A 15036-nucleotide genomic window follows, 5' to 3' on the forward strand; every position below is an offset into this window, starting at 1 on the left:
TCCGTAAGTTCTATCCCTAGGACCTGGTTGAGAGGAAATTTTTCCTTTGTAATTGGTAGCATTGCCGTGCGGACCAGGGCGGTAGAGGTCCGCCCTCGTAAACCCGGCCCCTGGCGTACATCGCACAACTCTTCTGTACCAATTCATTAAGGGAAAATTTGTTCTCAAATGCGTCCTTGAAGTCTATGCGATTCTATATTTTTTCGCTTCTTGTTACGCTAACCCCCACGTGTTCTTCACGTCTGTGTTGTGCCTAAAGCCTCCCTTAAGTTGCTACGCTACGTCTCTGCCTCGGACCTCTGTTTCGCAGGAGAGAAGGGATCGGACTCCTGGGAACTGGCTTCAGGGGGACGTGCTCGCCCTTTGCTGGGGTCCAGGGTTGTCTAGCCGTTTAGCCTGGTTCCGTACCCTGAGCCTACACACTCTGCCCCCCTAGGGTGGGTACCGTCGTACCTTGAACCGTGGACCCGGGGGCCGGGACCCCTTTTAATCCCCGAACGCAGGTCCTAGTGCTCTGGCTTGCTACGCAACTTAGGAGCACTTCACTGGCCAGACTGAGGATCCGTGGAGACGTCTACTAAACGTCGATCCTAAGTCATGTGCAGGACCTCGGTTTTATGGCAGCTAGTCCCGACCTATCGCGACTACCTCCCAGGGGGCCACGGGACCTCGGTGTGCCCAACAGCACTTTGCAGATCGACAATCAGGAAAAAAGCTAAGTTTTTCACGAAAAGTAGACACATCAAATACTTAAACGCATTACTAATAATGTGCACAACATTTTAAAGCTATCTTACAATAACAAAAGTTATGTTACAAAAGAAATAACAAAAAGACACTAGCACTACTCCGCTGGTGGTCCGGAGGCACTCCCACTCTCTGCAGGTTCGGGACGACGCCGGAGGTGGGCCGCGACCATGTCCACCGCCTCCTGGACCCCTTCCCGCGCGGCGGCTGAGGTCGCCCGGAGGGGTCCGACCAAGACAGGAGTCAGCTGGATGGAGGGGTCATGGCTCCGGAAGCTGGTGAGGATGTACTCAGCCATCCCCCGAGCAACTATTCTCCCCTCTGTCTCCAGGAGGTCCTGCATCCCGGCCTCCGCATCCTGTAGCCGCCTGGCGGTGGAGTCCAGCAGTTGGAGTGCGGCGCCAAATGGCGAAGGAGCCTCCGGTACCCAGATGGGGTTGGCTCCGAGTGCCTCTAGCAGAGGGTTCACCGTACCGACCCATCTTGTTAACCGGTCGGAGCCGGCGCGCTGCTCTGCCAGGAGCCCCTCCATCTTGGCCTCCCTCTCCTGGAGCGCTGCCTCGCGTTCCTGGAGCCTCCGGTTCCCGGCTGCCAGCTCCTCCTCCACGGCCTCTTCCCGCTTCTGGAGCTCCTGAAGCCGGGCCACCTCCTCTGCTTCGCGGGCGGCCAGCCATTCTTCTTTCTTTGCTGCCGCCGCCGCTAAATCTGCGAGGGCGGACTTTTCCGCCTCGACCACTGCCGACGCCTTCCTGGCCTGAGCCGCCAGCTCCCGGACGACCCGATCCCTGTCTGCCACCGCCTGCTTCATCTCCTCCACGGCGATCAGCCCCTCAAGGGCTTCCGTTTCCCTCCGCCTGGCCTCTTTCTCCCGTTGGAGCGCCGCCGCCTCCCGGACGCGAGCTTGCTCCAGCTCCTCCTGCAGAAGCTCGCGCCCCTGCACGAGCTTGGCGCGCTCCTCGGCGTAGCGGGCGGAGACGGAGTTGATGCGGTCGCCCAGACGGACCTCCCAGTCGGAGAGTCGGTGGCGTTCTGCCTCCAGCTTCTCCCACTCCCGGCGCATGCCGGCCTCTAGCTCCTTCTGAGCTTGGTGGCACTTGGCTATGAGTCGGGGAAGAGGGATCTCCGCCGTACTCGGGAGGAGGCGCCTTCCCAGCACTACCTCTGTCTCCTCCCCCTGCTCCGCCGGTGCAGCGGAGCTGCTGGCAACTTCGGCGACCCCTGGTGCCGCCCCCTCCGCCTCTTCCGCTGCCTCCGGTGCCGCCACCTCTGCTGCCTCCGGCGCTGCAGCCTCCGCCGTGGCAGCGGCCCCCTCAGCCGCTGGCTCAGCTGGTGAGGGCCCGGCCTCGTCGTCTGAAGCTGCGGCCGCTGCCTCCATAGCTGCAGCGGCTTTGGTGGCCCCCTCCTGGGGGGCAGCTTCGGGTCGTGGCGGGGTGGAGGCATCCGGCTCCGGGCCCATGGGTCCGGTAGCTTCTGGAGCTGCTTCGGGCGGGGGTCCTGCTGGGGTCGGCGCCGAGGGTCCCAACGCTGGCTGGGGCCGGATCCCCCAGTTGGTGCATATGAAGATTGCGGCCTGCCGTATCATCAGTATGGTTAAGGACCAGAAGCCAAGAGAGATAATGAAAAGCTATGAGAAGGATGCTTACGCGTAGTCGCACCACTCCCATCTGCCCCGGGCGGCTGGGGGGACTTTCCTCCCTGCTGAAGACCCCCCGGATTTTTGATGGGTGTCCCCGGCCATCGGAGCTTCTGGTGGCGGCGGTGGGGACTGTGACCTGGCCTCGGGCGGGGGTGGTGGCGTCGTCGGACGCCGTTCTGGTGGTGGCGGCGGAGGAGTCTGTTGTTTCGAAGGAGGCCGTCGCGCTCCCTCCGGACTCCTCTCCGTCCGCCGGTGTTGTGGCGGAGGTGGTGGAGCTCCGCTCTGCTCCTCCACTCCCGCCGTCTTCTGGCGCTTGGGCGCCGGCTCCCCGACCAAGGAGCCGTCGCCTCGCTGGAGCCTCTGGGATTTGCTCCCTTCGGCTTGGCTGCTCTGTGCGGGTGCTGCCCCCTGAGCCTCGTTGCTCCTTTGGGCCGGGCCAGCACCCACATTATCCTTCTCCCGGTGCGCTGGCGCCGGCACCTTCTCCTTCCCTTTTCCGCTGGGAGCCGGACCTCTGGGTCCCGGCTCCCCGGGACCTTCGCTGGGGCGTTGCTGGCGGTCCGGAGAGGCGCCAGGGATCTGGAGCCCGCGGTTGGGGTCTCCTCCCAACTGCTGGACCGCCAGGCCACCCTCGTCCAGGGTCGGCATCGACGCCAGGACAGAAGACCGCAATGCCTGGTCCTCGCACAGGGCCTTCACCCCGCTCGGGAGGACCAGGGACTCAGGAACGAACACCTCGCCGGTCATTGCCCGGATCGCCGCCTCCAGCTCCGCCCTGGTGAAGTCGCCGCCGGGCCCGCGCGCGATCCTGCAGCAGTCGTTTAGCCCCGTGTACACGTAGGCCATCCGGGACCGCTGCTGCAGGGGGGCGATCCGCCGCTTCAGGAAGTCGCCCAGCACCATCATGGAAGTCAGGCCACTCCTTGCCAGCTTCTTGATCCGGTACAGCACCGGGTCGAGCTCCGCTGGTATCGATGGCCTGGCCTTCCATGTGCTCCGGTCGCTCTGGGGACCCTCTGTTGGCAGCTCCAGGCGGTCGTGGGGCTCGACTGCCGCGATGACCCAGCCTTCACGCCAGTCCTCGCACTTGGAGCTGGAGAAGGCGGCGATGTAGGAGCCCGCCATCCCGTGCCGGAGCTGGAAGTAATAAGCGCCAATCTCGCCGCGCTTCTTCCCGGTCCCAACCAGGGAGTAGAAATGTTTGAAGATGGTGGTGCAGGGGCGCACCCCCACGAACATCTCCATAAAGTGGGCGAAGACCGCCGCGAGGAGGACGGAGTGGGGGGTGAGATGATGAAGTTGGAGGCCGAACTCCTCCAGGAGCAGGAGGAAGAAGGAGGAGATCGGAGGAACTAACCCACACATAATGTACGAATTGAAAAGGACGAACTCCCCCGCGGCAAGGTCGCGGAGGGGAATCTTGCCGGCCCTGACCTTCCCGGCGTACGCCAGCGCGGTCCACCCCAGAAGGCGCCGCACCGCGTCCAACTGATCCTGGCTCTGGAAGCGGCGCGGGAAAGGAAGCGAAGCCATGGTGATTGTTGGGAGTGGATTGCAAAGGAGCAGGAAAGAGAAGGGAGCCGAGCGCAAGGAAACCGATCACGAGAGGGGATGCGGAGATGAAGGGGCGCTACGGCGTCTGTTGTTGGCAAAAGCGAAAAGGTAGCCGTTCCCCTCGGCGCATACCTTTTATGCAAAAAGTTGTTCCTCTCTTGCGTCCCGCGGCGACCGAGGAGAAGTCGAACGGTTGCCAGCACCAGCTTCCCCTCCTCTCACACTCGATAACCAGTGGGCTCGGGCCCACCGGTCATCGGCGTGGGTGCTGGAGGATCGATGAAAAGGCAGAATCCGAACCGCCCAGGCCGCGGGACGGGCTCGAATAAGACAAGAATCTGAACCGCCTGACGCGCACGGTGCGAGCGGGGGACGGGCCCCTCGGGGTTCCCGCTTCGGGCAAAAAGACATCCGTGCCCTTTTTCGGCGGGAACAAGCTGTCCACCCGGCGCGGTGCTGGGGTCTGGCCCCACCTGCGGGTTCATCCCTCACCCAAGGTGGGCCCGGGGGCCTCTGTCGGTACATACAGACAGGGGTACCTCCTGCTAGGGTGTCCAGGCCCTTGGCGTCTCATAATCCATAATCTCCCCCTCGCCTTCTGGGTGACGAGGCACATTACCCGGACCTGACAGCTGGGACTACGGTCTCCGGACCCTCCCCGAGCTCTGAGAGGTCCGGGGCCTCTGCGCACCCAGGAGGGCAGGAGGGCTCTCGGGTTGCCCCCGCGGACCCGGACTCCCCAGGGGGTCCGGGGCCGCTACGTGTGATGGCCGGACCATCACGTGCCAAACTGCTACAACCGGCCTCGGAGGGCCCGGACCCCCCTTCCCCCCGGGGGAGGGGACCGGTGCCGCCACATGCCGTCCTATAGTGGGAGCGGGGCTGGCCCTGCCACGTGCCTGCGGCTGAAGGCCCTCCGCAGGTACCCAACCCACCTACCAGCATTTAATGCGGTAGTTGGGCTGGGCGCGCCCAAGTCAAAAAGAGCGGCCTGCCACTGACACACGGGGCAGGTACGCTGATACCACGGTAAGCCTGCCTGATCTGAAGGCGGCGCGTCATATCACCGTGCACAGTACGCGGACTGTGTGCAGTCCCGTCACGGCGCTGGGCGCGTGATGATGGTCTGTAATAGGCAAAGCTAAGGCGTGCGCTGTAACAGGGCACGCGCAACGGGTCAGCGCTGCTTCACCGCCTGACGGGAGGTCCCATCCTAACAGTGACAGCACGGCTTCACTGTTATGCAACGCTGACGCCGGACGCTGTACAAGACAAGGTTGTACACGGCCATATCCTGGCAAAAGATACGCACATCAACTTCTCGATCGAGAAGACTACGGAGAGGAGCTCGGGGAGATGACCTCCATGCCTCTCATAGAACAGCTCCTGTTAGCCGGGCCCACCTGTCGGGGTCCCGCTCAGTGTAAGCACTCCCCTTGGACTATAAAAGGGAGAGTGCACTTGTTAGAAAAAAAGGCTCAGACACACAAGCTTATGCTGCTTTTCATTCAGGCTCACACTGCCAATACTAACACCGAAGTGGACGTAGGGTGTTACGCTCCGGCGGCCCGAACCACTCTAAATCTTGCGCCTTTCCTGTGTTCATCCGCATACCGATCGAGCGCACCTAAATCCCCTCCAAACCCATCCTTAACTAGGATTAGGCGGGTGCTTTCCGCCACCCGGCTGGAGAATTCCTCCGACAAATGCCTTCACAAACTTTCCGTCGTCGCACACTGTAAGCTTGGAACTCGTCAGGCAATGCCTAGCCATCCAGCAGGTTTCTCCTCCAAGTGCAAAAAAATGCTTCAAGTCCACAAGTGCTCAAGGATGGGAATGGTTCACTCTTTCTTTCAATCACCAAATCTTTCACCCTCTCAACCAACTCAAAAGATATCTTAAGGAAACTCACAAATAGGGGATGGGAAGAGCTCAAATGGTCTCTATAAGTGTTTTTTTCATGTTAGAGTAGGCTTCCAAAGGTGGGATGATGGAGCATAAATACAGGACCCTCAAAAACTAGGCGTTGCAGCAGAAACCTAATTGAACCGGCATATATCGGCTGAGCCAGAGTGACTAGTCAGTACAATATTGTTGAAAACAACCGATCAACTAACTCGGTGCACCACCCGGCTGAGCCGGATATTCGGACTGAGCCATTGTTGAACTAAATCTTGAGCGCACAATTTGGCTAAGCCTGTCAGACCGGTTAAGCCGAGTTAGCAGCATAGTGCCAACTTGAAATGGCTAGAACTTCTCACTTCCAAGCCTAATTTAGGTGACCTTGGACTCTATGAAAAACTTATTCAAAGGATATCCAACCCAACCAAAAACAAGCACCAAGACCACCAAATGCATATGTCGTGACAAGAGTTTCCCTCAAATTAGTACTAGAGCTTTGTTAGTTTGAGCACAGAGACCAAACCATTCGATATCGCATCAATTATGATAGAGCGGCATAACTATATTCAAGTTCAAAGATAAAATCTAGGTCACGAGCTTGAATAACTTGAGTCTTACCACTTTTCTCCAATTTTCACTTTATTAAGATGCAACATTTCTTATCTCTTGAGCACACCATCCTTGAACTAGTGACTTGTGATTCCTCGATGAAAGTAAAGGCACACATGTTGAATACGGAAACGTAAAGTAGTGGGTTAAAGTGAATGCAAACTCGGCACAATGGTTTATCACCTGGCATCGGTAGATAAATGTCACCCCTAGTCTACGTTAGAGCTCCACCAAGAATATGTTTCTGGTCGAGTTCTTGGGCTCACCACTAGTGCTCTCGCCATGCTAGATGAGAATCTTTCCACTAAGGCAAGGCTCACCACTACCTCTCTTCCGGTAACCTTGACGTCATCTTCACTATGGATCTTCTCCGCCAAGAAATAGGTCTCCTCATCCCCTATATGGTCGTCGTCATCTCTCCACACCAAGCAAAAGATCGATAACTCGCCGGCGAGCTACCAATACTCTAAGAGGTCAGTGCAACAAGCTTGCAAGGTTGGTTCACTGCATGAACCAGGTGCAAAGCAGCAACACTATGTTCCCTCTCACTCTAGGGCTAATCTGACACTAATCACTCTCTAAGCATGGGCTAATTTCCTTGGATTTGATCATTTTAGCACTTTTGATGGCTTGGATGTGTTATTGACGTGTCTTGCACTCTAATGTTCTTAGCACACTCCAGCAAGTTCACAATGGACGGGTAAAGAGGGTATAATTAGCCCAACAACTCAGTAGAGTCGTTACTCTAACGGCTAGTTAAAGTGCAGCACCAGATAATCCGGTACACTCATAGGGTAGTCATTAGATCATCTGGTACCCTGTTTGAACTATATAATCGTTGGTCTGTGAACGAAGAACCAGTCCTCTCTTTTTTGTTTCTTCTCATCTTCCTTCTTCATGTTCCTTTCGTCCCACAGCAGCCATAGCGGGGCCTCACCGTGCCCCTCCTCGCACTAGCTCTTGCCTGGTATTCCGGCCACCTGCAAGGTCTCCCCGCCAGATGGCCTCTATCACCAAGCCGGCAACGCTATCGCCGCGCCATGGCCACGCAGCATACAACCTACAGCCACCACTAGGCCAGAGCTTGTGCTGATTCTAAAATCCAAAGATTAACCCTAATTCCCTTCTGTGCACCTCCTGTGGTAGGTAATAATGATAAGAATTGGAATAAATTTTGAATCAGAAAATGGCTGACTTTTCTTAGAAATAAATGGAATAGTTGCTATGGATAGTCTTGGATCTAATTCTAGGTATATGATCATTCCTAAATAAGTGTTCTATCAAAATATTGCAGTGAACAGTTAGTAATGGAGATCTGGTAGTAAATTAAAATACTACTGATGACGCATTGGTCCAGCCTTTGTACTGAGTGCGAATAGCCCATTATTAGTTTCCAAACTAAGGGCAAAGATACTGCACCCACAATATTATAAATCTAAGGGAGTTGCTTACTCATTTAAAAAATCCTAACCGCGTTCGGTCACCCAGAATCCGATTGCTAAGTGTGCTGGAGGGAAGCAGAAGCTCTTGCCTGCTCGGGACGAGACGCCGCTACGCCGCCACGGCTACTGCATCAACTCAGCCGCCGGTACATCTACGGCTACTGCATCAACTCAGAGAGCTGCATGGCTTCAGCTGACAATGGTATGAGCATTACCCACATAATTCCGCATTCCTAAGTTAATTCATGATTAGGCTTAAGTAGATCCTGTGGTTAAATGCTAATTATGTGTTTAGCAGATCTAACAAAGATCAGTTGAGGCGCCGGCCGATGGAGCGGCCGTGCCATGGGTCGGCGCAGGTTCTCGGAGCAGACGAAGGCGGTGACCGCACGGACGCCCCAGGCGCGGGAGAACCCCACGACGACTCCGGCAGCAGCCCGCTCTGGATAACAAGCGCCTAGGCCGCCGAGTGGTCGGCACCCACGCCCGCCGTGTCGGAGCGCGCGCGTGGAGGCAGGAGACGCGCGCGGCGGGAGCGAGCCGGCGGCGGCGGCGCTGAGCGGTGGATGCTAGTGGGAGACGGGGAGTGTGAGAGCAGCGTCGTCATGGCGACACGCCGACACGTCCGTGTAGGCTGGAGGCCTTCGATCTCAGCACGTGTACCACCGTGCGTAGCAGCTGAATCGGTGAAACTTAATAGGTGTTGAGGTCGCCACCACACCATGTCAGTACAGTGTACTGGTCAACTGGTGGATCATTATTCAGCAGCATGACGTGTGAAAGAGCCAATTTGTTAGGGGGAAAAATGCAAATGTGGCACATGTATTATTCATCAGAAAATTACTTGGCAATGATCTCCGTTGTCTGCGTCGTCCAGTTTCGTCTGACCACTGTAACTGAATGTGGTCTGAAAGAATGCCTGGTGCAGAAAGATGCCCTCCGTGCGACCAAGCACCAGGCCAGCAGATCTGCAGCAGCCCCAGCTAGCACCAGCGAAAGAACAGGAAATTTAATATATTGCAGCCACAACACGACAGCACAAGTGCAATGTCCACACAGTCGGAAGCAAGTGCAAGCGTTCATGACACATCAAAACGCATAGTCCCGTAGTCCAGCATACACAGCGCAAGCAAGCAACGAGTGGAGCATAGCTATGACACGAAACTCTAGAGTTCGGTTGCATGGAGGAGATAGCCTCTGCACTGCATTTATTTACCCTGGAGATCATCTTCACCTCATGCGTGGGGCCCAGTTTAACTACTTTTGTTGGCCTTGTCAGGCTCATCTTCGTCCTTCAAATCATCCTGGGTGAAGTCATCTTGGCCTTCCGAAGCCTCGACCTCTCCCTCAGCCTCGCCAGCACCGTCAACTTTGAGATCACTTAACAAGTCATCCAGTTTGCCAACAGCCGCATTGTTGGAGGCGTTGTCTGCATAGCTGTCGTTGCTTGCCCCATAGTTCCCACCTCCATATGCACTAGGTGTGCCACCCCCTTGATTGAAGCTATCGCCACCGTAATTGCCAGGAGTAGCATTATATCCACCAGTGCCACCAGTGTAACCAGCATCAACACCATACCCACCTTGCCCACCTTGAGAAACACCATAGCTTCCACTAGTGTTGTACCCTGTGCCAGCATTACCATCGTTGTTATATCCGCCGCCACCGTAGCCTCCGCTACCACCATATGAACCTCCACCATACCCACCACCTCCGCTATAGCCTCCACCACCACCTCTTCCATATCCACCGCCACTGTATCCTCCACTGCCACCATAGCTGCCGTCACCATATCCACCACCACCATAGCCGCCTCCACCATATCCACCACCGCCATAGCCGCCTCCACCAGGACGGCTACCACGATCATGAGCATAACTCACCCTCACTATCCGACCCTGCAAATCCTGATGCAGCAAAACAATTAAACAAATCAGATTAAGCTTTGAACACAAACTCAGCATGACATGATGACAAATTAGCCTCATAAAATATTAGGAAAAATGATATTCTGTGCAATTTCATCACATGAAAATTAAGTGAATTAAAGACCACACAGAACAGCAGTTAGTCAATTGCATAATATACTGCCAAAAAAATAATTAAGGAATTTACAAATCACTGTCACCTCTTAGCCCATCAAAATTTACTTCCATCAGCATGGCTACCATGCCAATGATGCTGTCCGCTCCTTACCCTCAATTACCAGGTCTCTCCAGCTTTCACTACTACCAGAAAGCATATGTATATCTCAGATGAACAAGGTGCTATGGTTTTGACGTTCATTACACATATATTCTACACTCAAATTTCCAGCTACTCCAGTGAACTCACTATTTCCTAGCTCTGTTTTCTGATCTTCACAGGTATTCTGAGTTCCTTTCAGAAAAAAAAACAAATATTGGGGAGTTGGCATAACCCGAAGAATTTCACTGGAGTTTTTGCAACAACAAAACAAAAACTCAAATCTTCCGAACTTCCTGCTATAACCTTCAATTTCATTGTAGCTACAGTGCAGAGGATGACCAGACAGCATAACTTGAAAGGAACTAGGGTATTTGAAAGGGAAAAAGACTATAGACGTGTACGAAATAAATTCAGATGAAAAAGAGAAACTAAATCGCTGTTTTGCTTTTTGCATAGAACAACAAATAATCATTGTAGCTTTTAGAAATGAACTATTTTACTTGCTGCTTAATTGATTGATAACGAGCATGAGACAACTTGTTCCCTAAAGAATATTTTCTAAACTTGGAAATATTATCTTCTAACACATGGGATATATTTAGACCTTGCACCACCATCACATGAATGACCCTGCATATGAGCTCTGAAAAGCTGTGCGCCTCTGCATTCCAACACAATGTAATGTGGATTGAGAAAATTAACAAGGCTCATTGAATAGCTCGAGGCTCGAACTCTGCTGACCGGAGCCCATGACTCGTGAGCTTGATGACAGGCTCTAGCTTGGCCCGTTTTTAAGACAAGCCAAGCTTGAATCGAGCTATTAATGAGTTGAGTTCAAGTACATTGCGAGCCTCGAGCTTTCTTAACAGCCCTACTATTAACGCACTGTATTCAAGAAACAAGTTGGCCCACAAGTTAAAGCCACCTGTGACAAAACTGTCAGGCTGGTGCAGGGTTATTAACCTAATGCAATAGTGCTAACTTATTGATTGTGACTATATGCTTCTTCTAGTTTAAAACATAGATACAATAATGCTAAATGTTTCTATACTTTTAGGTCCTTTGATTGCTTAGTGGCATGCCTAAAAACACTTATTTTCATCTTGACATACAGCGCAAAAGCATTTTATTATAGACAGTACAATGATGCGTGCATAGAGGCAAAACAGCCTCCCAATTCAGCTAACTAAATAACTGGATTCACTACTCGTTATGCCAGGCCCAGATAGGGATACATAGAAGATAACTTCCTTTTTCCTATTTGTAGTGCCTAGCTATCCTAGCTCCTCAGCTGTTACAAATTCTCCTATTGCCATATGTAAGCATTTCCAATAGAACAGATTGACAGATTTAGCTTATTTTTCATGTTCACTAACCACAATGCACCATTGTCATATCTTACGTATAAAACCTTAAAATGCATCATAAATCCCTAAACTTGCATGACAATCTCACTTCGGTCCATGAACATTAGGCTCACATATGTTGCAAATCCGGTACTTTGACTGGTATAATGTGTCAAAGCAGGGAAAATTCCAGCTTAATTCACAGTTTTTGATGACATGGCACGTTCACTTTTCTTAAGTTATATTTGAGCAAATAATTGATCAGAAAATCAGAAATATTAGACGAGAGATGATAAAACTTATAAAAAGGCACTGAATATTTATCTTAAAATTACAAACATCAACTTTTCATCAGTTTGATTGATGATGTGTTAAAACAACAATTCGGAATAACCAAGATTTTTTCTCCTATTTCATTCAAAATTAACAGAGATTTGGAAGTCTGTTGACCCACTTTATACAAGTTCAACGACATAAATGGTTATTTCTTAAGTTCAGAGACCTAGATGAGACGCTTGTCCAAGTTTAAGGAACAACCATGGAATTTACTATATATAACAAACCAGAAGAGCAATATTAAGGCACCAACCAATTATAAACATAAGGTTAATTATATGAAATTATTCTATATTTCTTGCATCTCATACAAGTTAAAAACTGTAATATCAATTAATAGTTGTAAGATAAAATCAGAAAACCAAATGCACCACACGTAACATTGGTGTCTACAACATCAAATAGAACTTCAAGATCAAAAGTACATATGTGACCCAGCAGCACCGATGCAAACCCATATGTTCCATTTGGCATTGAGGTCCTACCATAATCTATTGGAAGAACTGCTTTCAGAAATTTAAGTGTTTGGCCGAACACTATATTATTAAGTTTGCAAATGATGAAATGAAGATCCTAAAAGACAGGTGTAGGAGAATCAAAAGTTGCATAACATCAGCACAGCAACCACAAACTGGCCCTGAAACATGGAATAAACCAACAACGCAATTTGGCTCAGTACTTGGTTAGCTTTTTCTGAACCAAATGATATTTTAATACTGCATAGTGGGACAGAAACCAGATTTCAGCACATCGTTGCAGATATAGGTTACCTATGGAATCTATATTAAATTAAGGAGATCAACAATTCATCGATTTGGACCTATATTCTCCATCCTTACACATCCCAGTCTATCAATTTGTTATAGCGAAAAGTCATGAGTTCATCAGACAATAATTTCAAGTTAATTCCTAACATTTTCTGATTCAGAAAAAAAAACTGCATTGTTACATTTATAGAGACAAACCATCCCTAGCAAATACACCTTATAGGGTGTACACGTTGCTACGCACAGTCTGATCACTAGGATACTTAACCATTAGTCACAAATTAAAAGCAAAGCAAACAAACACATATGACCAACAAGGTTTATGGTCACTTGATATGTTAAATCCAGTCAGATTGACAAACTAAGGGCAACACACCTTCCCATCCATGCCAGTAATGGCAGCGGCTGCCTCCTCCGTGGATGTGTATGTCACAAAACCAAACCCCCTTGATCTTCCAGTTTCCCGGTCCATGATTATCCTAGCTGAAGAATAACGCCGCATTATTTTCACACAACATGAGCAAATCTTTGTATAAATCTGAAAGAGAACAAATGAAAAAAAAAAGACGTGTGCCTTCAATGACTTGGCCATAGCTTGCAAAAGCATCCCTGAGGCTGTGCTCATCTGTGCCATACGAGATTCCTGCAAGGATGACAAATCAGTAAGCGCAATACAGCAGAATAATGGTTTTGTACAAGCATCCGGACCATCCTGTGGCAATCAAATCTAAACTTATCCTATTATTCAGGAAAACAAACAAAGAGAAAATGGATTAGCAGTGTGGAGTGGAGAACTCGGGACCTCCTATGAAGAGCTTGGAGGAGGACATGCATCGAACCGCCTGGTAGAGCGGCGAGCTGGCACCCGTGGACCGCTTGACCAGATTGCCAACTTTCTGCAGGAACGCCATCTCCCAAATTACCCTGCAAATCACACGAATTGGGAGCCGGTAAGAGAAAATATCACTGGAACCTAGTGAGAGACAGGGGCGGACCCAGTATAGAACATTGGTGTAACTGGGTCAGATCCGAATACAAATAGCTTAGGGTTTAGGGTTCTTCGTTTCGCACACCAGGAAGGGAAGAGGAGGGGTAGGCGTACCTGGTGGGTGCTCGTCAACGGCGAAGGGCCCAGCGAAGACGGGCGATGCGCGCCGCTGCTCGCACAGTCGTCGCCGCCAGGAAAGGAAGGCCACAAAGGGGGAGAGGGGTAAAAAGAGGTGAACGGGAGAAAGAAACAAACGCCGTGGCCAACATCCGCGGCGCCACCTCACGCTGCTGCTTCCCCGCTGGAGGCGCCATGAGAAGAAGGCCCGCCAGAATATGGGCCGAGAAGTCATGTAAGAAATCGGCCCACGAGGGCATCAAACAAAACAGGAAAACAAAAAAAAATAGACAAATATTAAAGCAAATCTAGGCCATAGGACTTTTACTTAAAGCAATGAAAACTGGTCGAGCTGTTTCAAATTATGAGAAAACATAATTTTCAAAAAAGATTTCAAATTTAATTATATTTGTATCATTATATTATTTTAAGATAAAATATTTAAACAAACCAAACTTGAGTATGTTTGGATGCATTTTTCCTAGGGCACTTGTATTGTTGGAAATAAGGGTTCTTAAGCCCCTAAAGGTAGACCTCGTACGTAAGAACATATGAGGTCCTAAGGGCTATCATAATAGAACTCAAAAGTAGTCAATACAGAATAAACAATTATTCAAACCTATCTAGATACATTCACAACCAGCCTATATAGTAGTCCATAGCAAAAGATATCCATATACATATGGGCAATCTATAAAGAATAAACAAACATTAATCTCTCTCTCCTCACTTATTATCCCTCTCTCCATGCTTGCTTGAGGACTGATTTTAACTCAATTGTGGGGCCTAATTTACTATCTTCTTTCACTTTCGACATTGTGCAAATGGTAACAACTATAGATCATTTTATATTGTTCCTATCTATATGGACTACTTGGTCAAAATATATTGGTCTTGCCTTTAGTGTCCTAAACTAAAAAGTTTCAGATCACATTCTCAAGCTACCTTAGCAAATAAAAAATTTGACACGAGAGGCGAAAGGCACCCCCCAGCAAATAAAGCATATCTTTATTTCACTAACTTTCTTTATAATAATGTAGTGACCAAGTAATGCAAGCTTGCATACAAACTTCTTATTGAACAAGTAGCCTCTTGTTTGCCTTTCTTCTCAATATTCTAACTGATAAATCCTTATGCACTTTTCATGATTATGCAGGTCAACAACCAATGACATCACACAATTGCACTTGCATCTCTTTTGCTTATTTCAATCTTCGCATGTCATATCTTTGCATGATTTATATGATATGAGCTTGACTTTGTCATCTACAATAAAAATCTATCAAAAATTCAACAAGATCATTAGTCCTTTAATTTTTTATGTCATTTAACCATTGAAACCCACAACTAGCCTAAATGCACTTTCAGCGGGTCCTCGCACTCATGCAGTCATGCTGGTGGTACT

The 15036-nt window shown here is 50.3% G+C and overlaps 2 protein-coding genes across 2 annotated transcripts; both read right to left on the bottom strand.

The window, feature by feature from the left end:
- Positions 1–788: 788 nt before the first annotated feature.
- Positions 789–2203, bottom strand: LOC112880878 (translation initiation factor IF-2-like). The gene is made up of 2 exons (XM_025945611.1): positions 1467–2203; positions 789–792 (listed from the first exon to the last, which is right to left on the bottom strand). Exons 1-2 carry the CDS (start codon positions 2201–2203, stop codon positions 789–791), a joined length of 741 nt encoding a protein of 246 aa, XP_025801396.1.
- Positions 2204–8888: 6685 nt separating this feature from the next.
- On the bottom strand, positions 8889–13785 carry LOC112881505 (glycine-rich RNA-binding protein 7-like). The gene is made up of 5 exons (XM_025946234.1): positions 13629–13785; positions 13329–13450; positions 13101–13169; positions 12903–13009; positions 8889–9797 (listed from the first exon to the last, which is right to left on the bottom strand). The coding sequence occupies exons 2-5, from the start codon at positions 13435–13437 to the stop codon at positions 9144–9146; spliced, it is 939 nt and encodes a 312-aa protein (XP_025802019.1). The 5' UTR covers positions 13438–13450; positions 13629–13785; the 3' UTR covers positions 8889–9143.
- Positions 13786–15036: the final 1251 nt, after the last annotated feature.

This window comes from Panicum hallii, chromosome 2, assembly GCF_002211085.1.
Source record: "Panicum hallii strain FIL2 chromosome 2, PHallii_v3.1, whole genome shotgun sequence".
Lineage (NCBI taxonomy): Eukaryota > Viridiplantae > Streptophyta > Magnoliopsida > Poales > Poaceae > Panicum > Panicum hallii.

What these genes read in the sequence shown, in the direction of transcription:
- LOC112881505 (XM_025946234.1), bottom strand. Translation starts at nt 13,437, where the DNA reads ATGGCGTTCCTGCAGAAAGTTGGCAATCTGGTCAAGCGGTCCACGGGT. An exon ending in CTATGGCCAAGTCATTGAAG is followed by an intron (nt 13,010 to 13,100) that starts GCACACGTCTTT and finishes GTTATTCTTCAG; the next exon opens with CTAGGATAATCATGGACCGG. An exon ending in TTACTGGCATGGATGGGAAG is followed by an intron (nt 9,798 to 12,902) that starts GTGTGTTGCCCT and finishes TTGCTGCATCAG; the next exon opens with GATTTGCAGGGTCGGATAGT.
- LOC112880878 (XM_025945611.1), bottom strand. Translation starts at nt 2,203, where the DNA reads ATGGGCCCGGAGCCGGATGCCTCCACCCCGCCACGACCCGAAGCTGCC.